Below are 25,388 nucleotides of genomic sequence, written 5' to 3'. Positions count from 1 at the left end.
CGGTAACAACCTGGAGTTCAACGCTCAGAAGCGGTGGAGATGATTGTGGACTACTCCACCTCCTTTGCACCACCATCACCCTGTGTGTGTGTGTGTGTGTGTGTGTGTGTGTGTGTGTGTGTGTGTGTGTGTGTCTGTGTGTGTGTGTGTGTGTGTGTGTGTGTGTGTGTGTGTGTGTGTGTGTGTGTGTGTGTGTGTGTGTGTGTGTGTGTGTGTGTGTGTGTGTCTGTGTGTGTGTGTGTGTGTGTGTGTGCGTGTGTCTGTGTGTGTGTGTGTGTGTGTGTGTGTGTGTGTGTGTGTGTGTGTGTGTGTGTGTGTGTGTGTGTGTGTGTGTGTGTGTGTGTGTGTGTGTGTGTGTGTGTGTGTGTGTGTGTGTGTGTGTGTGTGTGTGTGTGTGTGTGTGTGTGTGTGTGTGTGTGTGTGTGTGTGTGTGTGTGTGTGTGTGTGTGTGTGTGCTTTAACACTGCCCTTGGTTGACTTCAGGTCTTACCTGGAATGACCCGTGGCTCTTGGGGTCCTCGCTGACCTTTGAACCCTTTGAGTCCTGGAAACCCCTCCAGACCCTAGAACATAATCCCAGAATATCAGTCACAGGCAACACTTTGTGTACTTTATTTTGGGTAAAGCTAAACAATTCAAAGTGTTTTACACAAAAGAAAAACTATTTTAAATCACAAAAACAGAATAAATACATTAAAATCATTATTTATAATTCTGTCAATCACAGCTAAAGAAAATAGTTTTATCTTAGATTTGAACATTGTCAGAGTAGAACCTGCCTCACATCTTCAGGCACCAGCAGGAGGCCGGTCCATGTTTAGTCCTGACTCTGGCACCAGCAGGAGGCCGCTCCATGTTTAGTCCTGACTCTGGCACCAGCAGGAGGCCGCTCCATGTTTAGTCCTGACTCTGGCACCAGCAGGAGGCCGCTCCATGTTTAGTCCTGACTCTGGCACCAGCAGGAGGCCGGTCCATGTTTAGTCCTGACTCTGGCACCAGCAGGAGGCCGGTCCATGTTTAGTCCTGACTCTGGCACCAGCAGGAGGCCGGTCCATGTTTAGTCCTGACTCTGGCACCAGCAGGAGGCCGGTCCATGTTTAGTCCTGACTCTGGCACCAGCAGGAGGCCGGTCCATGTTTAGTCCTGACTCTGGCACCAGCAGGAGGCCGGTCCATGTTTAGTCCTGACTCTGGCACCAGCAGGAGGCCGGTCCATGTTTAGTCCTGACTCTGGCACCAGCAGGAGGCCGCTCCATGTTTAGTCCTGACTCTGGCACCAGCAGGAGGCCGCTCCATGTTTAGTCCTGACTCTGGCACCAGCAGGAGGCCGCTCCATGTTTAGTCCTGACTCTGGCACCAGCAGGAGGCCGCTCCATGTTTAGTCCTGACTCTGGCACCAGCAGGAGGCCGCTCCATGTTTAGTCCTGACTCTGGCACCAGCAGGAGGCCGGTCCATGTTTAGTCCTGACTCTGGCACCAGCAGGAGGCCGCTCCATGTTTAGTCCTGACTCTGGCACCAGCAGGAGGCCGCTCCATGTTTAGTCCTGACTCTGGCACCAGCAGGAGGCCGCTCCATGTTTAGTCCTGACTCTGGCACCAGCAGGAGGCCGGTCCATGTTTAGTCCAGACTCTGGCACCAGCAGGAGGCCGGTCCATGTTTAGTCCTGACTCTGGCACCAGCAGGAGGCCGGTCCATGTTTAGTCCTGACTCTGGCACCAGCAGGAGGCCGCTCCATGTTTAGTCCTGACTCTGGCACCAGCAGGAGGCCGATCCATGTTTAGTCCTGACTCTGGCACCAGCAGGAGGCCGCTCCATGTTTAGTCCTGACTCTGGCACCAGCAGGAGGCCGCTCCATGTTTAGTCCTGACTCTGGCACCAGCAGGAGGCCGCTCCATGTTTAGTCCTGACTCTGGCATCAGCAGGAGGCCGCTCCATGTTTAGTCCTGACTCTGGCACCAGCAGGAGGCCGGTCCATGTTTAGTCCTGACTCTGGCACCAGCAGGAGGCCGGTCGATGTTTAGTCCTGACTCTGGCACCAGCAGGAGGCCGGTCCATGTTTAGTCCTGACTCTGGCACCAGCAGGAGGCCGGTCCATGTTTAGTCCTGACTCTGGCACCAGCAGGAGGCCGGTCCATGTTTAGTCCTGACTCTGGCACCAGCAGGAGGCCGCTCCATGTTTAGTCCTGACTCTGGCACCAGCAGGAGGCCGATCCATGTTTAGTCCTGACTCTGGCACCAGCAGGAGGCCGCTCCATGTTTAGTCCTGACTCTGGCACCAGCAGGAGGCCGCTCCATGTTTAGTCCTGACTCTGGCACCAGCAGGAGGCCGCTCCATGTTTAGTCCTGACTCTGGCATCAGCAGGAGGCCGCTCCATGTTTAGTCCTGACTCTGGCACCAGCAGGAGGCCGGTCCATGTTTAGTCCTGACTCTGGCACCAGCAGGAGGCCGGTCGATGTTTAGTCCTGACTCTGGCACCAGCAGGAGGCCGGTCCATGTTTAGTCCTGACTCTGGCACCAGCAGGAGGCCGGTCCATGTTTAGTCCTGACTCTGGCACCAGCAGGAGGCCGGTCCATGTTTAGTCCTGACTCTGGCACCAGCAGGAGGCCGCTCCATGTTTAGTCCTGACTCTGGCACCAGCAGGAGGCCGGTCCATGTTTAGTCCTGACTCTGGCACCAGCAGGAGGCCGGTCCATGTTTAGTCCTGACTCTGGCACCAGCAGGAGGCCGCTCCATGTTTAGTCCTGACTCTGGCACCAGCAGGAGGCCGCTCCATGTTTAGTCCTGACTCTGGCACCAGCAGGAGGCCGCTCCATGTTTAGTCCTGACTCTGGCACCAGCAGGAGGCCGCTCCATGTTTAGTCCTGACTCTGGCACCAGCAGGAGGCCGCTCCATGTTTAGTCCTGACTCTGGCACCAGCAGGAGGCCGCTCCATGTTTAGTCCTGACTCTGGCACCAGCAGGAGGCCGCTCCATGTTTAGTCCTGACTCTGGCACCAGCAGGAGGCCGCTCCATGTTTAGTCCCGACTTTGGCACCAGCAGGAGGCCGGTCCATGTTTAGTCCTGACTCTGGCACCAGCAGGAGGCCGCTCCATGTTTAGTCCTGACCTCAGAGTCTGTGGCGCTGGTGAAGCATCATGTTTTCTTCCATGCTTCACACCAGTGATAGCTCCTCCTCCTGCTCTAGGCTCCGCCCGTAGCTCATGGACACACGCTGCCTCTCGGAGAGCAGAGTGTTAGGACTGAACCAGCTCTGACCCAAACCAGGACTCACACGGGACTGGGCTTAGTCCTGGTCTTTGTCCTGGTCTTAGTCCTGGTCTTAGTCCTGGTCTTAGTCCTGGTCTCAGTCCTGGTCTTAGTCCTGGTCTCAGTCCTGGTCTGGTACCGGGCTGGTCCAGGTCTGGTCTTGGTCATAGTCCTGGTCTTACCTCTGGCCCCGGTTCTCCTGGCTGGCCCTCAGACCCTCTCTCTCCTCTGAGGCCAGCTGGTCCTGATCTTCCTTGAGGTCCGTCATATCCCTGAGGTCCTGGATCTCCAGGAGCGGCAGGTGAAGTATCTGGAGGACAGGAGCACGGACCAGGCAGACCTGCCGAGACCACGGATCAGGACCTGGACCCAACCATCCAAATGAATCCAGACGTGGTCTTACCTTTGGTCCCTCTGGAGCCTGATTCTCCGGTGAGGCCCGTGTCTCCTGGGGCCCCTGGTCCTCCAGCAGACCCGGGTCTGCAGTAGAACCCTATGGAACATGAACTTATGATAATATGCATGAATATGAGTTGGTGAGATGGGCTTCTACTCGGGTTTAAGGCTCCATTAGAGTTCCCCGGCCCAATACTAAGATTTCACTCACAGACCTTGTTCTCCTTTAGCTCCTTTGGATCCTGGGGCACCAACTGCACCGCGTTTGCCTGGTTCTCCTTCAGATGGCAGATCTTTAGAGACTGGACCCAGGTCACCTTTGTCTCCCACAGGCCCAGGGACTCCAGGAGGTCCAGGAGGTCCAGGCCAACCTGAGGACCAGAGGGAAGTCTGGATTTAGTCCAGGTTTAGACCTTGTTTAGTAGTAGTCTGTACCTGGCAGATATCTTCCAGGTTCTCCTGGAGGTCCTGGGTCTCCCATTAGACCGAGGTCTCCAGGGGGTCCTCTGGCTCCCGGTCTCCCTGGATCTCCATCTTGACCTGGAGCAGGTTTTTTATTGTTATTTGTTTGAATCCTCTTCAGTCGGGATTGGTTTGTCAGCTAATGATTTGTAAAAGGGACTGTTTTTTGTTGAGCACAGCAAAAGCTGAAAAAATAACAATTGACCTTCTTTAATACAAAAATAAGAAAGAGTGAGGACTCTCAGAGGTTGAGTCAGAATTTGCTGAATGCTTTAATAAACTTGCCAAAAATCGACTTAATCAAACCTTTCTCCACCGCATCAGAGACTCACCTCTCAGGGTCAGATCCCCGTCTTCTCCTTTGGCGCCTACATCTCCCATCATGCCCTGCAACACACACCTGTCAATCACAGGCTCCGGAATAGACCGAAGCGTGTGATTGGTTGGTCAGACTCACCTTTGGCCCCTCTTGACCAATCAAACCCGGGAGCCCAGGACTCCCTGCAAAACCCTGAAACAGTGTGGCACCATTTAGTCCAATCAAATGTCACTGATTTCAAAATGTTTGTTGTAAATGAGCCAATGGCAAGTCCCCATGTGTTGTTCCCAGGGCTGTCACAATGACCCCTACAACCACACAAGGCTCAAGTAATCACTGTCTCCCTGGTTGTCCCACATTCCCTGTCTCCCTGGTTGTCCCACATTCACTGTCTCCCTGGTTGTCCCACATTCACTGTCTCACTGTCTCTTTCATGCACCACATACGAGGACACTGGAGGTGGGTGAAGTGTCTTGCCCAAAGGATACCATGTTTCCTCCAGCACCCCCTGTGGCCCCAGCAGTCTCCCACCTCAGTACTGACCAAGCCCCTCCCTGCTCAGCTTCCAGATCTCAGTCACACTTTGGGCCCCTAAAGAGCAGGTCTTACCCTGGGCCCCTTCTGTCCGGAAAGTCCTGGAAAACCTTGAAAACCCTGAAACAGACAAAGTCCACATCAATGGACATGACTCAAATCCAGACCAGAGACTTCAAAGAGTTCATATGCAAGTCCAGCAGGTCCAACAAGTCCAGCAGGTCCAGCAAGACCAGCAAGTCCAGCAGGTCCAGCAAGTCCAGCAGGTCCAGCAGGTCCAGCAAGTCCAGCAAGTCCAGCAGGTCCAGCAAGTCCAGCAGGTCCAGCAGGTCCAGCAAGTCCAGCAAGTCCAGCAGGTCCAGCAGGTCCAGCAGGTCCAGCAAGTCCAGCAAGTCCAGCAGGTCCAGCAGGTCCAGCAGGTCCAGCAGGTCCAGCAAGTCCAGCAAGTCCAGCAGATCCATCAGGTCCAGTAAGTCCAGCAAGTCCAGCAGGTCCAGCAAGTCCAGCAAGTCCAGCAGGTCCAGGCAGTGGTCAACATCTGATCTAATCTGAGATCTGACATCTTTCAGACTTTTGATTCTAAAGGTTATTTTTTTCAGACTAGAGAATATTTGTGATACCTGACACTGTGCAGAGTGATCACATGATGTTCCTGTCCCCCTGACCCCTCATCCCTCTGACCACTCATCCCCCTGACCTCTCATTCCTCCTGACCCCTCATCCCTCTGACCCCTCATCCCTCTGACCCCTCATCCCGCTGACCCCTCATCCCTCTGACCCCTCATCCCCCTGACCCCTCATCCCCCTGACCTCTCTAACACTATTGTCCAGCTCCAGTGATGCGATGATGTCGTTTCATGAACTATGTTGAAATTCTTCTTGTGAATCTGCTTCAGTTTCAAAGTTCTCTGGGGGAAACATTTTCACCTGGACATTTACAAAAGTGAAGGTGGAACACACTGGCCCACACTGTCCCACACTGGCCCACATTGGCCCACATTGGCCCACACTGGCCCACATTGGGCACATGTCTCCAGTACAGTCCAGGACCTTTAAACAAAAGGGTTGCACGGTGGCAAAGGAGATCATGGGTTTGATTCCTGGACCAGACCAACATCACATGATCTCTGGGTGGAGTTTGCATGTTCTCCCCGTGTTACCGTGGGTTCTCTCCGGGTTCTCCGGCTCCTCCCACCGTCCAATCACATGCATGTGTCAGGTCAAATTGGCAGAGAGGATGAGGGAGGGAGGCTTACATTTATATAATTTAATTTTATTTTCTAAATAATCTGCTGTATTAAATAATGAACACATATTTTTTTTTTTTTAATTCCTCGCAGTCATTTTACAAGTTGAAGTTTTACAATATAAACTTTTTTTAGTGGATAATCATGATTAATTCTAAAAGCGCAAACTTTCCCCTCACAATAATGGTGCTCTTGCCTCTGAACCAGAATGACTCTCACACACTGCACTGTCCAGGAGAAGTCAGCAGATGGCGCTGTCACACTAACATCACAGACATGTCACAGGCGCATCATGTGACCACGAGAAGCAGCTCAAACTGCCAGGTACGGAAAATAAACTAATCCGAGGAAAAGAACCTTTTAGAATAAATGAGCAGAAAACCATGACACCTCATTAGTCTTTATGGTCACTCAGGCTCACTCAGGGTCACTCAGGGTCACTCAGGGTCACTTAGGGTCACTTAGGGTCACTCAAGGTCACTCAGGGTCACTCAGGGTCACTCAGGGTCACTTAGGGTCACTCAAGGTCACTCAGGGTCACTCAGGGTCACTCACCCTGAGTCCAGGAAAGCCCACGATCCCCTTTTCCCCTTTCTCGCCTGGAAGTCCATCCAGACCCTGAATAAGAAACCAGAGGGTTGAATCAGAGCAGCTCAGTTTGATTCTGGGGCCGACACACCCGGATGTGGCTCCTACAGTTTAGGGTCAATCTCACCGGTAAACCCAGTGCTCCACAGGCTCCCTTAGGCCCCTGATCACCCTGAAAGAGGACAAAACAGGTCATGGTCAGGGTCAGGACGGGATCAGAACAATTATCGGACTCACCTTCTCTCCTTTATTGAAGTAGTCGTCTGGGGGCTCCACTACTTCAAAGGGCCCAGATGGCCCTTGGGGCCCCTGCTCCCCCTACAGGATACACCCAAAGTCAATGCCTGAATGTATCTACAGTCTAACGCTGGGGTCACACACCATGTGTTTAAGAAGCGAGCTAGGACAGGTCAGGACAGGTCAGGACAGGTCAGGTCAGGTCAGGACAGGACAGGACAGGTCAGAACAGGTCAGGACAGGACAGGTCAGAACAGGACAAGTCAGGACAGGTCAGGACAGGACAGGACAGGACAGGACAGGTCAGAACAGGTCAGGACAGGACAGGACAGGTCAGAACAGGACAAGTCAGGACAGGTCAGGACAGGACAGGACAGGACAGGTCAGAACAGGTCAGGACAGGACAGGACAGGTCAGAACAGGACAAGTCAGGACAGGTCAGGACAGGACAGGACAGGACAGGACAGGTCAGAACAGGACAAGTCAGGACAGGTCAGGACAGGACAGGTCAGGTCAGGACAGGTCAGGACAGGTCAGGACAGGACAGGACAGGTCAGGACAGGACAAGTCAGGTCAAGACAGTTCAGGTCAGGACAGTACAGGACAGGACAGGTCAGGACAGGACAGGTCAGGTCAGGACAGGTCAGGACAGGTCAGGACAGGTCAGGACAGGTCAGGGGGCGGGCTTATGTGTTGTACAATGATACTGTATCATAGACACATTTAACGACAGTTACTAAAGCAGGACAATTATGTTAATTAATATTTCATATGAGGCACGTTAAGTGTTATACACCACTCAATGTGGTCAGCAGAGATGGATCTGGACTGATGGACAAAGCCCTCAAAAGTTAACTTAGTATAAAAGCAAAGACAAACTGGAACGGAACAGCAATTTAATACATAAAAGCTGTGGATCACAATGAAATCTCTTAGAATCAAGTCATTGTGATTGATGAGCAACAAAAAGCAAATTAATTAAATACATTTTCTGAAGATTTAATCTCAGTCAGATTTGGAGGTCCAAATATACCACATTCCACCAGCAGATTTATTAACACACAAAAAAGTATTTTTTGAGTGATGAGACTCAGGGTCAGTGCACTGACCCTGCACTGACCCTGCATTGACCGGGCACTGACCCTGCACTGCACTGACCCTGCACTGACCCTGCACTGACCGGGCACTGACCCTGCACAGACCCTGCATTGACCGGGCACTGACCCTGCACTGCACTGACCCTGCACTGACCCTGCACTGACCAGGCACTGACCCAGCGTGGTTGTAGCGCATATGTGATTGTAGCGTGTATGTGGTTGCAGCGTGGTTGTAGCGTGTATGTGGTTACAGTGTGGTTGTAGCGTGTGTGTGGTTGTAGCGTGATTGTAGCGTGTATGTGGTTGCAGTGTGGTTGTAGCGTGGTTGCAGCATGTGTGTGTGGTTGTAGCGTGTGTGGTTGCAGCGTGTATGTGGTTGCAGCATGTAGCGTGGTTGTAGGGTGTATGTGGTGGCAGACTGGTTGTAGCGTGTGTGTGGTTGTAGCAAGTATGTTGTTGTAGGGTGGTTGCAGCGTGGTTGTAGCGTGGTTACAGTGTGGTTGTAGCGTGGTTGTAGCGTGTGTGTGGTTGTAGGGTGTGTGTGGTTGCAGCGTGGTTGTAGCGCGTATGTGGTTGCAGCGTGGTTGCAGCGTGTGTGTGGTTGTAGCGTGTGTGTGTGTGTGGTTGCAGCGTGGTTGTAGCGTGGTTGAAGCGTGTGTGTGTGGTTGTAGCATGTGTGTGGTTGCAGCGTGTATGTGGTTGCAGCGTGGTTGCAGCGTGTGTGTGGTTGTAGCGTGTGTGTGTGTGTGGTTGCAGCGTGGTTGTAGCGTGGTTGAAGCGTGTGTGTGTGGTTGTAGCGTGTGTGGTTGCAGCGTGTATGTGGTTGCAGCATGTAGCGTGGTTGTAGGGTGTATGTGGTGGCAGACTGGTTGTAGCGTGTGTGTGGTTGTAGCAAGTATGTTGTTGTAGGGTGGTTGCAGCGTGGTTGTAGCGTGGTTACAGTGTGGTTGTAGCGTGGTTGTAGCGTGTGTGTGGTTGTAGGGTGTGTGTGGTTGCAGCGTGGTTGTAGCGCGTATGTGGTTGCAGCGTGGTTGCAGCGTGTGTGTGGTTGTAGCGTGTGTGTGTGTGTGGTTGCAGCGTGGTTGTAGCGTGGTTGAAGCGTGTGTGTGTGGTTGTAGCATGTGTGTGGTTGCAGCGTGTATGTGGTTGCAGCGTGGTTGCAGCGTGTGTGTGGTTGTAGCGTGTGTGTGTGTGTGGTTGCAGCGTGGTTGTAGCGTGGTTGAAGCGTGTGTGTGTGGTTGTAGCATGTGTGTGGTTGCAGCGTGTATGTGGTTGTAGCGTGTATGTGGTAGCAGCGTGTAGCGTGATTGTAGCGTGCATGTGGTTGCAGCGTGGTTGTAGCATGCATATGGTTGCAGCGTGGTTGTACCGTGTATGTGATTGCAGTGCGGTTGTAGCGTGTGTGTGGTTGTACCGTGTATGTGGTTGCAGTGCGGTTGTAGCGTGTGTGTGGTTGTAGCGTGTATGTGGTTGTAGGGTGGTTTTAGCGTGGTTGTAGCTTGGTTGCAGTGTGGTTGCAGCGTGGTTGCAGCGTGGTTGTAGCGTGGTTGCAGTGTGGTTGTAGTGTGGTTGCAGCGTGGTTGCAGCGTGGTTGTAGCGTGGTTGCAGCGTGTGTGTGGTTGTAGCATGTGTGTGGTTGCAGCGTGGTTGTAGCGTGTATGTGGTTGCAGCGTGGTTGCAGTGTGGTTGTAGCGTGGTTGCAGTGCGTGTGTGTGGTTGTAGCGTGTATGTGGTTGCAGCATGTAGTGTTGTTGTAGCGTGTATGTGGTTGCAGCGTGGTTGTAGCACGTGTGTGGTTGTAGCGTGTATGTGGCTGTAGTGTGATTGTAGCGTGGTTGTAGCGTGGTTGTAGCGTGGTTGCAGCGTTGTTGCAGCGTGTGTGTAGCGTGTGTGTGGTTGCAGCGTGGTTGCAGCGCATATGTGGTTGCAGCGTGTAGCGTTGTTGTAGCGTGTGTGTGGTTGTAGCGCGTATGTGGTTGCTGCGTGTGTGTGGTTGTAGCGTGTATGTGGTTGTAGGGTGATTGCAGCGTGCTTGTAGCGTGGTTGCAGTGTGGTTGTGGCGTGGTTGCAGTGTGGTTGTAGCGTGGTTGCAGCGTGTGTGTGTGGTTGTAGCGTGTGTGTGGTTGTAGCGTGTATGTGGCTGTAGTGTGATTGTAGCGTGGTTGTAGCGTGGTTGTAGCGTGGTTGCAGCGTGGTTGCAGCGTGTGTGTGTGGTTGTAGCGTGTGTGTGGTTGCAGCGTGGTTGCAGCGCGTATGTGGTTGCAGCGTGGTTGTAGCGTGTGTGTGGTTGTAGCGTGTATGTGGTTGTAGGGTGGTTGCAGCGTGCTTGTAGCGTGGTTGCAGTGTGGTTGTGGCGTGGTTGCAGTATGGTTGTAGCGTGGTTGCAGCGTGTGTGTGTGGTTGTAGCGTTTGTGTGGTTGTAGTGTGGTTGTAGTGTGGTTGCAGTATGTGTGTGGTTGCAGTGTGGTTGTAGCGTGTTTGATGTGTGGTTTTAGTGTGGTTGCAGCGTGGTTGCAGTGTGTGTGTGGTTGAAGAGTGGTTGTAGCGTGGTTGTAGTGTGGTTTTAGTGTGGTTGGAGCGTGGTTGTAGTGTGTGTGTGGTTGCAGCGTGGTTGTAGCGTGTGTGTGGTTGTGGTGTGGTTGTAGTGTTGTTGCAGTGTGTGTGGTTGCAGCATGGTTGTAGCGTGTGTGTGGTTGCAGCGTGGTTGTAGCGTGGTTGTAGCGTGTGTGTGGTTGTAGCGTGGTTGTAGCATGTGTGGTTGCAGCGTGGTTGTAGCGTGTGTGTGGTTGTAGTGTGGTTGTAGTGTGGTTGCAGTATGTGTGTGGTTACAGTGTGGTTGTAGCGTGGTTGTAGTGTGGTTTTAGTGTGGTTGCAGCGTGGTTGCAGTGTGTGTGTGGTTGCAGTGTGGTTGTAGCGTGGTTTCTAGCGTGGTTGTAGCGTGGTTGCAGTGTGTGTGTGGTTGCAGTGTGTGTGTGGTTGCAGTGTGGTTGTAGCGTGGTTGCAGTCTGTGTGGTTGCAGTGTGTGTGGTTGTAGCGTGGTTGTAGCGTGGTTGCAGTGTGTGTGTGGTTGTAGCGTGGTTGTAGCGTGGTTGTAGCATGGTTGCAGTGTGTGTGTGGTTGTAGCGTGGTTGTAGCGTGGTTGCAGTGTGTGTGTGGTTGTAGTGTGGTTGTAGCGTGGTTGTAGCGTGGTTGCAGCGTGTGTGTGGTTGTAGCGTGTGTGTGGTTGTAGCGTGGTTGTAGCGTGGTTGTAGCGTGGTTGCAGCGTGTGTGTGGTTGTAGCGTGGTTGTAGCGTGGTTGCAATGTGTGTGTGGTTGTAGCGTGGTTGCAGTGTGTGTGTGGTTGTAGCGTGGTTGTAGCGTGGTTGCAGCTTGTGTGTGGTTGTAGCGTGGTTGTAGCGTGGTTGCAGTGTGTGTGTGGTTGTAGCGTGGTTGCAGTGTGTGTGTGGTTGTAGCGTGGTTGTAGCGTGGTTGCAGCGTGTGTGTGGTTGTAGCGTGGTTGTAGCGTGGTTGCAGTGTGTGTGTGGTTGTAGCGTGGTTGCAGTGTGTGTGTGGTTGTAGCGTGGTTGCAGTGTGTGTGTGGTTGTAGCGTGGTTGTAGCGTGGTTGCAGCTTGTGTGTGGTTGTAGCGTGGTTGTAGCGTGGTTGCAGTGTGTGTGTGGTTGTAGCGTGGTTGCAGTGTGTGTGTGGTTGTAGCGTGGTTGCAGTGTGTGTGTGGTTGTAGCGTGGTTGCAGTGTGTGTGTGGTTGTAGCGTGGTTGCAGTGTGTGTGTGGTTGTAGCGTGGTTGCAGCTTGTGTGTGGTTGTAGCGTGGTTGTAGCGTGGTTGCAGTGTGTGTGTGGTTGTAGCGTGGTTGCAGTGTGTGTGTGGTTGTAGCGTGGTTGCAGTGTGTGTGTGGTTGTAGCGTGGTTGCAGTGTGTGTGTGGTTTTAGCGTGGTTGTAGCGTGGTTGCTTGGGTCACCTCTTCTCCTTTGGTCCCGGGCAGAGAGCGTCCTTTCTGACCCTGCAAACACAGACTTGATTAGATCCAGCTGAGAGCCACTTTAAACAGATGCAGAGTTGGGGGCCTCACCTGAGGGCCCCTGAGGCCCGGCAGACCAGGACGGCCCTGAAACAGAGACAGATCAGAACAGGACCAGAATGCACCAGGACTTAAAGAGCACATTTCATGCTATTTGTCCTGTTTGGTCGTCTTCTCTAAGAGTATGTTTATGATCATAAGTGCAACACCCAGAACATAAGAGTTATGAAATATCAGCCATATCTTGGACCCGCCCACAAACCCGGAAATGCAGACGGCTTAGTCTGAGCTAGAGCTGCTCCAGTGTTGCACCACCAGGACCTAAACCTGCTCCTCCTGAACCTGAGGTTCTATGGGTCAGATTCTCCTCCAGGACCTGGAATAGTGTAACCCAGGTGATTTTCTGCTCCTGGACCGTTTCTGCCTCCGTTTTGCTTGCCTGGTCCCTTTGCTTCATTTTTACCTGCCTGGTCCGTCTCTGCCGAACTATCGCGATACTTCGCACACGTATCGCGAGATTTGCGCCGCTAAGCTCTTTAAAACATGGCCGCGCGCGGTAGTTCGGGAGGAGTGTGGGCCTCCAGGTTGTTAAGCGGCTGCAGGTAGGCGGTTAGCCCTCTAAACGTTACATTTTACGGATATTCTGCTTATTCACTGTTATGCCATCGACTTTGCAGATGCCTCTGCCTGTGATCTTGTGTTTTGTTTGACTGATATACTTAAAGTGGACCTGGTGAGTGCTTTGTTATTGTTTGAAGCTAACATGCTATGCTACTGTTGATTGAATCAGTTAACACAGACTTGTCAGCCGGTGCGGGCGCTGGCTGCACTCACATGCATTTTAACATGCACTTATGTTAAATTGTATCATTTTTGCACTTCAACTTTTGCTGAATCTGACACTGAAATCTAATGATTTAAAGTTAAATTATTAAAAGTTAATTTCACTTTATGGTCAACACTGTAACTATTTATGCCCAAATACTGGGAATATTAATTACTGATTGAGATGAACAGATGACATGAAATATTGTATCTAAGCATGATCTAATGTTGAATTAATAATAATAATGTTGTTGTTTATTCATGGTCCTGTTTTGAACAGGCCAGGTTCCAGAACTGGATGGCGAGCTAAAGAAACCAGAACGAACCGAGGGAGTGCAAACATCTGCCGGTGCGGTAGGAGGCGCTGCAGCCGCTCCCCACACATACATTATATCACACACAATATCCCCTGCTAGTGGATACACTGATTCATACTCTGAAACCCTTGGAATTTACCCGTGGATTCTATTTTTGTGGACTGAGCTATGCAGCACTGCACTTGGAACTTTGTTAACGCGTTGAACTGATTAAGTTCAGAAATATGGACCATTATTCTAATTGTGCACAACTGTAAATATTGTATATATTTGTCAATCACTGTAAATAACACCACTCAGCGCTACAAGCATTTTGTCAGTTGTCTCATTGAATACACCTCATTTTCCTCCGAGCCGAACCTTAAACTTCTGGCACTAGTCCAACTCCAATTTTAATGCACTGCAGCATTATATATGCTACATAAGACCCTATGGGAGGCTGAGGAGTGTGGTCCTCTGTAGGTGGGACACACCCTCTGGTCCTACAACATCCAGAGACTTAAGGCACCGAGGACGATCGAATGGGAATTTAGTTATTACGTTTGTGGGAATTTATTACATTTAAAAACAGAAAACCTTTGTATTACGTTTGAGGATTATCACGGCTGTGGGACATCCTTAGAGCCTCCTGCAGGAGGAACAACCTTAGAGCCTCCTGCAGGAGGAACAACCTTAGAGCCTCCTGCAGGAGGAACAACCTTAGAGCCTCCTGCAGGAGGAACAACCTTAGAGCCTCCTGCAGGAGGAACATCCTTAGAGCCTCCTGCAGGAGGAACAACCTTAGAGCCTCCTGCAGGAGGAACAACCTTAGAGCCTCCTGCAGGAGGAACAACCTTAGTGCCTCCTGCAGGAGGAACATCCTTAGAGCCTCCTGCAGGAGGAACAACCTTAGTGCCTCCTGCAGGAGGAACATCCTTAGAGCCTCCTGCAGGAGGAACAACCTTAGTGCCTCCTGCAGGAGGAACATCCTTAGAGCCTCCTGCAGGAGGAACAGAACCCTTTGGGAAAACGCAGGAACCTCAGGGAGAACCACAGTGAAATTACTAGCGCAAAGCGCTCTTGTGTCCTTGAGCCAGACAAATGTAAAACTGAGACTCACTGTGGCCCCCTGCAGTCCATAAGGCCCCTCTGGACCCATCACACCTCGGGCCCCCGGGGACCCCTGCAACAAAGCACACATTTAAAAGAGTTTAGAGCGGTAAGGTACAGACCAGGACGAGAGCAAGATCTGAGACAGACGTGGACCCACCGTGAACCCTGGCAGACCGCTTGCTCCAAGATCCCCCTGAAAGAGAAGGCTCCAGTTTGACACGCAATACGGTCTAAACCAGGTCTAAACCAGGTCCAAACCACGCGGCCATTGTTCGTTTGAACTGAGGAAGAGGAAGAGCTGAGGAAGAGGAGGAGCAGAGGAAGAACTAAGGACCGGAAGAAGAGTGGAGGGACAGGAGCTCAGGATTAATAAAGTACTTCTCTTTATCCAAGGACCAGGTCCACACAGAGTCTGCACTGGTTATTACTCACTGGGAGTCCTGGGATATGGAGGAAGTAAAGGGATGATTCTCCTGGAAAACCTTTAGATCCTAGAAAACCCTGGAACAAAAACGTACATGTCACACATTTCACATTCAGATCCTGTTCAGATCCTGCTCTAAACCTGTTCAGATCCTGTTCAGATCCTGCTCTAAACCCGTTCAGATCTAGGATTTCCGACCTGGTCTCCTGGGGGCCCCTCCTGCCCTGGTCGTCCTTGGATCCCAGACTCTCCTTTAGTCCCATTGCAGCCGTCTGACCCTGGGAACCCGGGCCCCCCGGTCGGACCCGACAGGCCCTAAACACACAGAGAGAGGACATTAAAGGAACTATTCCACGTGGTCTTCGGGGTGATGGGCACCACAGGAAGTGCAGTAAAGAACAATAAACATTACAGTAGTAAAGTACTGTGAAGTACATGAGAATAATACAGTTCTGAGCTACAGTATCAAGACTCACCGGAAGACCCTCCAGACCAGGGAATCCTGGGACCCCCAGAGAGCCCTGAAACAGAGGAGCAACGTTTAAAGGAACCGTGTGGAACTGTTTTAAAAGAAACTACAATCACCCTCAGGTCCAGGTTCAGGTCCAGGTTCAGTTTTTTTTTTTTTAAACTAAGATTTGAATCATTTCAATTGTAAGATAAATATGTGATGTATATTTACCTCGTATAATGATCGTTATAAAGTATCAAACTATTGACTGTATCTGTAACAGACTCAGAACTTTATATTCGATACAAGTGAAGGACTCACCTGGTCTCCCTTTGGACCCTGGGCTCCACGGGGGCCCTCCATTCCTCTAAGGCCCTGCTCTCCCTGGGACCCCTGGGGTCCAGGAAAACCAGGGGGGCCCTGAGGCCCCTGGTTCCCCAAAGCTCCAGTGGAACCCTGTGGACAGAGTCAGAACAGATAGTTTGATCCTCGTTGGTCACATGTTGACGATTATTACAATTCAAGTAAAAAATATTATATTTTTTTTAAACTCCAACCAAATTGTCCATCCTTTCCAATGTTTCATATAGTTTGGGGGTCACTCCTCCAGTTTGGGGGTCACTCCTCCTCCAGTTTGGGGGTCACTCCTCCTCCAGTTTGGGGGTCACTCCTCCTCCAGTTTGGGGGTCACTCCTCCAGTTTGGGGGTCACTCCTCCTCCAGTTTGGGGGTCATTCCTCCAGTTTGGGGGTCATTCCTCCAGTTTGGGGGTCACTGCCCCGAGTGCTCCGGTCACTACGGGCACCACTGATACCTTCACGCTCCAGACCTTCTCCAGCTCCTTGGGATTTCTCTAGTTTCTCATGTTCCTTTTTTCCGGATGTTTCCATCCCATGATGTACTGCAATGTCCACCACCACAGCTCCTCTGACCCTTGAGACCACCACTATGTCCGGTTGCCATTACCATTCGGTCTGTCTGTATCTGGAAGTCCCAGAGGACCTTGGCTCGGTCGTTCTCCACCTTTGGAGGTGTTTCCACTTTGTCCTTGGGGTCTTCAGCCCGTGCTCTGCACAGATGTTTCTTACACTATGTCAGCTCCTGGTGATGGAGCTCCATGTGTGCTGTCCCTGCAGCATCTGCACCTGCAGTTATGTGCGGGATGGTCTCAGGGCCCCCTTTGCACAGTCTACACCTTGGGTCTTGTCTTAGGGCCCCTTTTTGTACAGCCTACACCTTGGGGCTTGTCTGGTGTGGTAGATCAGGGCGTCTGTGCTTCAGACCGGCTATTTCTAACCATTGGTAGGATTTTGTGATATCAGCCACTTCAGTTATGTTCCGGTGGTACATCCCATGTAGGGGCGTGTCCTCCCGTGTAGGGGCGTGTCCTCCCATGATGGTCCCTCCAGCACCTCATCATCTTCTGTTCCTCATTGTCTGAGACATTCGATGAGCACGTCATCTGTAGGAGCCTTGTCCTTGTACTTATGGATCTTGGACGTTTCGTCCTGGATCGTGGCTCTCACGCTCACTAGTCCCGCCTCCTTCCTTACGGCTAGTGTCCAGTCTCAGGGTGCTAGTGTCCAGTCTCAGGGTGCTAGTGTCCAGTCTCAGGGTGCTAGTGTCCAGTCTCAGGGTGGTCAGGAGCTTTCATGTCTTAACTGTGGTCTGTATCTCCTCCTTTGGCCTCTTGATTATTCCTGCAGGGTCAGATCACTGACAGGGCGTGGCAAGGTCAGATCACTGACAGGGCGTGGCAGGGTCAGATCACTGACAGGGCGTGGCGGTTTATTGCCTGGGACTTGTTCTTGTCATTGAGCTGCTTCTGAGGATTTGTTTCCTCTTCGTTGCCATTTGCCTGTGGGATTCTCAGGTCCTTGTAACCGTCCTCAATGTCTGCTATTGTTCCCTCTGTGTGGACCACCTTCCCTCTGTGTGGACCACCTTCCCTCTGTGTGGACCACCTTCCCTCTGTGTGGACCACCTTCCCTCTAGTCGCAATGAGAACACACACACACACACACACACGGCCGTCTTTGTGTTAATCCTGCGAAGAGTTGGCCACTGTGCAGGGTGTGCCCCGCCTAAGGCCCAAAGTCACTAGGATAGGCTCCAGTCACCTGTGACCCCGAAGAATGAATGTGTCTGTGTTATGCAGATTTATTTAGATTGATTTAGTGCTTTTTATAGACACTAACTCAAAATTCTAATTCAATTTAAAATAACATTTCCAAACATGGCACATTGTGGTTGGTTGAGCTGCTGACTGTGAAAACGCTGGGCCCCGGGGCCCCGTGAGAACTGACCTTCAGGATTTGACACATGAGCGAGCCTCTAAAGACCAGACTATAGAGTGGACTTCAGCAGGACCAGAGCAGGACTACAGGGATTACAGCTGTCAGGACGGGTCAGGAGGGTCTGCACGCCACTGAACAACAAGGTCACTACACAGTCCAGACCAGGTCCACTGTCAACCAGACCAGGGACTGGACCAGAATCTAGACCAGGATCAGGTATTCTCAAGGTGGAAACTTCAAAGCCTGAACTCATCAGATCTATGAAGCAGGGATGGGCGTGGTCAGTGACTGGACGGGAGACTGCTGTATGACAACGTGTCCAGGAGAATGACCGCGTGTCCAGGAGAGTGTGTTTGTGAGTCACTAGATGGAAATGAGCCCATGACAGTCTGTGTTTACAGAATGTGTGAAACATGGGCTCTCTGCCCTCTGTCCTCTGCCCTCTGCAATGCAAGAGGAGGGGCCACATGTTGATAACCTTTCACTCATGAACAGGAGTCTCAGGACTTCCGGTTGTGGCGCTCTGAGCGGCAGAATCTCTCACCGCTGCTGCAAAACTGAGCTTTAAAATCCTCATTTGACCCAATAGAGTTGAGGAAACGAAGAAGACACACTACGGGACCAAAGCAAACAAAGCTCAGCATCAAAACAGAACGGTCGCATCACAAGCAAACGGAGCTAACGAGGCTAGCGTGAATAGCAAACCTGACTTGGCGAGCCAGAGTCCCTCCCCTCTGGACAAACAAGGTCCCACCGGCCCAGATGGATGGTGGAGAGACTATAAATGATCATCAGATATGGCTTAAGATGTCTGAAGTGCAGCGCATCATGGAGTCTCTTTGAGCTGAGCTGATTGCTGCCATGAGCCCGAGCGTGTCTTCTACAAGAGCCGCTGAGCTGAAAGCAGCAGGAGTAACCGGAGCAGCAGGAGTAACCGGAGCAGCAGGAGTAACCGGAGCAGCAGGAGTAACCGGAGCAGCAGGAGTAACCGGAGCAGCAGGAGTAACCGGAGCAGCAGGAGTAACCGGAGCAGCAGGAGCAACCGGAGCATAGAGGAAGTCGAGCAGCATGTTTCAGATAATACTGACGATCTGCAGACAGTGAGGGTCCCGATGGAGGCGCGGAGGGCCAGAGTGACCACACTGGAGTCAGAGAACAATAACATAAATAAACTCCTGGATTTGGAGTCCAGATCACGTGGTCCGGAGGAGGAGGAGGAGGAGGAGGAGGAGGAGGAGGAGGAGGAGGAGGAGGAGGAGGAGGAGGAGGAGGAGGAGGAGGAGGAGGAGGAGGAGGAGGAGGAGGAGGAGGAGGAGGAGGAGGAGGAGGAGGAGGAGGAGGAGGAGGAGGAGGAGGAGGAGGAGGAGGAGGAGGAGGAGGAGGAGGAGGAGGAGGAGGAGGAGGAGGAGGAGGAGGAGGAGGAGGAGGGCTTTTTGAAGATGGTTATTCCTGAGCTCTTTGATGGATCAGGAGTTGAAGTTCCTCCCATCACAGAAAGAGCACATCACCATGGCAACCAAGACCATCAGCTGATAAACCACGAGGCCTGAAAATGAGGTTTATTAAAGATCGGAACGTGGAGGCTGCAAGGGTTAAAGGAGACCTCTGGGGTTAAAGGAGACCTCTGGGGTTAAAGGCAAACAAGTCTTTCAAAACATGATCAAGAAAAAGATCATAAAAGATTATGATTTTTTTCTTGATCATGTTCTGGGTTTGATGCCTGTTTCCAGCATGAACCCTTTTGTTTTCCTTTCTAACCTTTCAGCTGTTCAGTGTTCCTATGGTTCTTGTGTGTGTTTATTTTTGCCCAGAGAGATTTAAAATATTCAAGACTTTTCAAAGTTACAATCAATAAAATCAACCCACTGGAATCAGAAGTGTTACAAGTCAAATCCTTCAATGTGAACGACACTGAAACAAACAAACAAACATTTTAACAAAAATGAAAGAAGAAAGAATAGACATTGTATATTTACAAGAAACACATTTGAATTTCACTGGACATCAAAAACTGATTATTTTCTTCGATTAATCGAGAAATGTGATGTTTTTGTACATTTGTAAACAATTTAAAACATATTAAATCCAGTAGAGTAGCCTTAAAATAAGAAACTTGTTTGTGAAAAGTTAGTGAGACCATTGTTTCCAACTGTAACTCTGCATTCAGCACAGTTTAATCAGTCCTCTGTGCGGTTGCCATGGTTCCCTGGATGTGTCGGCTGTTTGAAAGTGTGAAAGAGCACGAAGAAGCTCCGTGTGAAACAAAGTCCTTCCATGATGTTCTTTCATTAAAAAAGTAAATAAAACATTTAAGTTTAAAAGAAAATTAGTTCCATACTTTAGGCATTAGCCCATTAGGTGGGCTAATGCCTAAAGAATAAAAATTAAAACATCTCTTTTTTGGGGTGTTTTACCCATTGGAATAACGGGAGGTTTGTGTCATTAACACAGCGACGCTGTAAGACGTGCAACATGGCTCTCAATGACTCTTGTGGTTGGGAGGCCAAAATGGAATTTTAGGGGCGACATTGCAACAAATGAAAAGGTTTCACTTCAAGTAGCTTTAGGGCAAGAGGTTTAACAACCCATTCAAATTTGAGGCATTTTGGACTTAGTATGTGCAAATGGACATAATGATATCTTCCCTTCCCCGCAGAAAAGTGACACACAGGAGTTCCAACTCTCATGTGACACCAACATAAGCCACGCCCCCTCGCCTTTCACCCGGCCCCAAACTCTCCTCGGCTACAACCCCCCCCCCACCCACCCACCCCCCCTCGCCAGGTGGCCCGATCTGAGACATTTGATTCATATTCCCTGTGAAAAATAAGGGCCAGTCTGAAAGTTGCTATGCTAAACGTCAGATTCTTATGTAACAAATCAATATGAATTCATTATTCTATCAGGCCCGAGCCGAAGGACGAGAAGCGTCCCGGCGAGGGACTTATTCAAATTGTAACAAAAGCAGGAAAATGGCAGGAATCAAGTAGTAAACGAGGACGGATTTGCTAATGAATGACATCAAACATTAGAACAGTTTTGAGAAGATTCAGTGAAAAAAATATTGAAAGACGGCTCAATAGCGCCAACTCAAAATCGATCAACATGAGGCCAACGGGAGAACATTCGAGACACGTAAAAATGACATGAGGAGTCGGTTTTTAGAGATGAAATAATGACCCACAGGTCGTCTCTTGGTGTTTTCATTCACCCACAGCAGAGTGGCCCCACCCACAGCAGAGTGGCCCCACCCACAGCAGAGTGGCCCCACCCACAGCAGAGTGGCCCCACCCACAGCAGAGTGGCCCCACCCACAGCAGAGTGGCCCCACCCACAGCAGAGTGGCCCCACCCACAGCAGAGTGGCCCCACCCACAGCAGAGTGGCCCCACCCACAGCAGAGTGGCCCCACCCACAGCAGAGTGGCCCCACCCACAGCAGAGTGGCCCCACCCACAGCAGAGTGGCCCCACCCACAGCAGAGTGGCCCCACCCACAGCAGAGTGGCCCCACCCACAGCAGAGTGCACACTCTAGATCTCATAATTACATAAAGGGTAAATATGTCAAATGTGGTCGATGCTGCTCTGTCTGATCATTTCTCTGTCTTCTTTGTCACGTCTGTTTTTCCCTCCAGTTTGGCCTGCAGTTGTTGTCACAAGCTAACGAGGCTAGCATGGCTATCAGCTTTGATTTTTTTTTTAGCCCCGTAGCATTAACAGTCTTGTGTTTTATGGTGTTTTCCTCTTTGCTCTTCGTCTCTTGAGATGATGTGGGTGAAACAGTGATTTTGAGGTAAAGTTGAACAACAGCAGTCGGAGTCATAACCAGAAACCCTTTTAAAAACATGTTTTTTAAGAATAAACACATAACATAGAACAATGCAGAGCAGAACTTCAAAATAAGAACACAAGTAGACACAAATTAAACATGTAATGAAACAAAATCACAGTATAATTACATTTTGTCCACATTAGGACCGAATGTCATTATTTTTCTGTTTGTCTGATTTTTGTAAAGGTCGATATAAAAGTGTAGTCATCGTTTCATGTTCCTGGTCCAGGTCAAATTGTCCCAAATGTGACCTACTGTATTTCAGCAGATTCTAAATCCTCAGGTCATTCTGTGCAAATGCTAAAGTCTGTGATTTGGGCTGTTTCGTGCTTTGAAGTTTTTTTGATTCAAAATGAGTACATTTTACATCCAAATCTGTACTAGAATAATACTATCAATTTGTCACGAATTATACACCAATTCATGTTTAGTTTTTGTGTGTGTGTATATATAGATCTCTCTCGTTCGTTCGTTCGTTCGTTCTGATTGGTTGGTGTACATTTCTCTGCGCTCTTATTGGCTGATATGCCTCTCTTACCCGAGCTCCTTTGGCAGGTGCACAGATGCAGGAGGAGCAGTTGCGGCCTCCACACTCTTCGGTCAAGTCCCCCTAAAATCAAAAATCTAAATCAATACTACAGAACATTTCAAACAAACTAATTATTATGAATCATCCCTTTTTATGTCTTTTGCAAGACCTAAACATCCAGGTGTGTTCTAACACACGTGGGATTGTTGGGGGTGGTTTCATTCTTCCTCAGATAGTGGTGCAGCGATATGTACATTTTAGGTATATATTGATACAATATCATCGTCTCTAGATCTGTCAGGATCCAGAGCTGTCGCTGAGCAACAGAGTTCCAGCTCCTCCAAAGATGTTCTGTTCTGGTCTGGAGACTGGCGAGGCCACGCCCCCATTCATCCTGGAATTTATAATGACATTTTGGTCTCCTCTGACCACATGACTTTCTCCCATGATCCTCTGGATCATCCTGATGGGCATTGGTAAACTTCAGACATGTGCTGGACACGTGATGGACACGTGCTGGACACGTGATGGACACGTGCTGGACACGTGCTGGACACGTGATGGACACGTGCTGGACACGTGCTGGACACGTGATGGACATGTGCTGGACACGTGATGGACACGTGATGGACATGTGATGGACATGTGATGACTTAAACAGGGGAACCTTCTGTGCGATGCATGATTTTAAACCATGAGTGTAGTGTGTTACCATAGTAACAGAGACTGGTCCCAGCTCTCTTCAGGTCATTGACCTCCTGTAGTTCTGGGCCGATTCCTCATCTTTCTCATCATTATTGAACCCCACGAGGTATTGCCAAGACCCTCACGATAAATACATATCCCGTTATGGAGTTTACGGTACGATATATATCGTGATGCATGTATGTGATACATACGTATTCCGATACATTTTAGAAAAAGGGTCTACAAGGGTCCACAAAGTACTTATTTATAAATTACTTATGCTCCAATAACTTAACTTTAGCCTTGCAATATATAAAATGCAACAAACTGATCAAAATAGAAATATATGGAACACATTCTAGTAAAGTTTGACATGTTGACATTTAACATGGTAAATAAATAAAAATAACAACTTCAATTTATGTAAACGTGGCTATTTTTATCATCCTTCAAATGGTGCATGTTAGTCACCAAACAACTGCCTGGTTTTAATGTCACTTACACGTATAAAACTCCTCAGATATAAAGGGCCAGTGCTAAAGCGAGGATCTCATCCGGGGACCAGATGTGAGAGTTCAGGGGCCACTGCAGACACAGTTGTGAGAGTTCAGGGGCCACTACAGACACATTTGTGAGAGTTCAGGGGCCACTACAGACACAGATGTGAGAGTTCAGGGGCCACTGCAGACACAGTTGTGAGAGTTCAGGGGCCACTACAGACACATTTGTGAGAGTTCAGGGGCCACTACAGACACAGATGTGAGAGTTCAGGGGCCACTGCAGACACAGTTGTGAGAGTTCAGGGGCCACTGCAGACACAGTTGTGAGAGTTCAGGGGCCACTACAGACAGTTGTGAGAGTTCAGGTGCCACTACAGACACATTTGTGAGAGTTCAGGGGCCACTACAGACACAGATGTGAGAGTTCAGGGGCCACTGCAGACAGTTGTGAGAGTTCAGGGGCCACTGCAGACACAGTTGTGAGAGTTCAGAGGCCACTGCAGACACAGTTGTGAGAGTTCAGGGGCCACTGCAGACACAGTTGTGAGAGTTCAGAGGCCACTGCAGACACAGTTGTGAGAGTTCAGGGGCCACTGCAGACACAGTTGTGAGAGTTCAGGGGCCACTGCAGACACAGTTGTGAGAGTTCAGGGGCCACTGCAGACACAGTTGTGAGAGTTCAGGGGCCACTGCAGACACAGTTTTGAGAGTTCAGGGGCCACTGCAGACACAGTTTTGAGAGTTCAGGGGCCACTACAGACACAGTTGTGAGAGTTCAGGGGCCACTACAGACACAGTTGTGAGAGTTCAGGGGCCACTGCAGACAGTTGTGAGAGTTCAGGGGCCACTGCAGACACAGTTGTGAGAGTTCAGGGGCCACTGCAGACACAGTTTTGAGAGTTCAGGGGCCACTACAGACACAGTTGTGAGAGTTCAGGGGCCACTGCAGACAGTTGTGAGAGTTCAGGGGCCACTGCAGACACAGTTGTGAGAGTTCAGGGGCCACTGCAGACACAGTTGTGAGAGTTCAGGGGCCACTACAGACACAGTTGTGAGAGTTCAGGGGCCACTACAGACACAGTTGTGAGAGTTCAGGGGCCACTACAGACACAGTTGTGAGAGTTCAGGGGCCACTACAGACACAGTTGTGAGAGTTCAGGTGCCACTACAGACACAGTTGTGAGAGTTCAGGGGCCACTACAGACACAGTTGTGAGAGTTCAGGGGCCACTACAGACACAGTTGTGAGAGTTCAGGGGCCACTACAGACACAGTTGTGAGAGTTCAGGGGCCACTGCAGACACAGTTGTGAGAGTTCAGGGGCCACTGCAGACACAGTTGTGAGAGTTCAGGGGCCACTACAGACACAGTTGTGAGAGTTCAGGGGCCACTGCAGACACAGTTTTGAGAGTTCAGAGGCCACTGCAGACACAGTTGTGAGTTCAGGGGCCACTGCAGACACAGTTGGTGTTTTTGCACATTTGGCTGCAGCAGCATCTTCTGCACAGGTGAGATCAGCTTCCAGATCCACAGCTCCTTCGTGTTCCTTCTCACTGGAGCTGCTGCTCCATGAAGCGCTCCAGCATGTCAAAAGCACTATTTCACCTTCAGTCATCAGCTTGTGTTGCAGACGATTGAGCAGCTTCTGCTTCTCCCCCAGGACGTGGTTTGTGGATGTGCTTTTTCTAAAGAAGACACAATCTGACGGATCCTTCCCGAAAGTCTGGAGACTGCCGGGGTCTTGAGAGTCCGTTGAGCGGCCAGATTTAACATATTTGCAAACCAGCAATAATTTGGCGACATCCGCTGTTATTGTCATGTTGGTGGCGTTGTCTGTCACTAACACAGGGTCCTTGTCTTTAAGCCCCCATTGGCCCAGAACTTCAAGCAGCAAATCCACCACATTTGACTCGGTGTGGCTTTGGAACATCACTCTGGTCTGGAGAACGTTTAACACCATCTCCCACTCCGGAGAAAGATAGTGGCGTGTCATTGTAATGTATGACATGCTTGCGAATGAAAAGATTCAATCACGAGGTCCTTAACTTCACTATATAATTGTGGCATGGCAGTTTCAGTGACGTAGCGACGAGTGGGTGTTGTGCACTGAGGCTCACATGAAGCTCCCTGAACTCCTCGTACTATACGGGTGCAAATCTCTGCATATGTGAACCAAAAGCAACGGCGTGAACCCGTGGATGAAAGGCACTTTGATTTGAAAGTGTCCATTATAGTAGATTGTGCAGTAGAGGCTCCTTGTTGCTCTGTTGATAGCGGCATCTCTGAATGATG

The 25,388-nt window shown here is 50.4% G+C and overlaps 1 protein-coding gene across 1 annotated transcript; it reads right to left on the bottom strand.

Moving 5' to 3' along the window:
• Positions 1 to 479: 479 nt before the first annotated feature.
• LOC140368791 (uncharacterized) lies at positions 480 to 25,056 on the bottom strand. Its single transcript, XM_072455849.1, has 20 exons — positions 24,694 to 25,056; positions 21,920 to 21,991; positions 15,576 to 15,710; positions 15,280 to 15,324; positions 15,002 to 15,118; positions 14,812 to 14,880; positions 14,387 to 14,449; positions 12,197 to 12,232; positions 12,086 to 12,127; positions 7,033 to 7,113; positions 6,923 to 6,967; positions 6,763 to 6,825; positions 5,036 to 5,080; positions 4,565 to 4,618; positions 4,440 to 4,494; positions 4,081 to 4,185; positions 3,861 to 4,016; positions 3,653 to 3,742; positions 3,432 to 3,589; positions 480 to 563 (listed from the first exon to the last, which is right to left on the bottom strand). Exons 1-20 carry the CDS (start codon positions 25,054 to 25,056, stop codon positions 480 to 482), a joined length of 1,878 nt encoding a protein of 625 aa, XP_072311950.1.
• Positions 25,057 to 25,388: the final 332 nt, after the last annotated feature.

Source organism: Eucyclogobius newberryi, unplaced genomic scaffold, assembly GCF_026437365.1.
Source record: "Eucyclogobius newberryi isolate DKJ021-1_F unplaced genomic scaffold, fEucNew1.0.hap1 SCAF_20, whole genome shotgun sequence".
Lineage (NCBI taxonomy): Eukaryota > Metazoa > Chordata > Actinopteri > Gobiiformes > Gobiidae > Eucyclogobius > Eucyclogobius newberryi.
The sequence above is the reverse complement of the archived record's forward strand: the minus strand, read 5'-3'. Positions and strand labels throughout refer to the sequence as shown.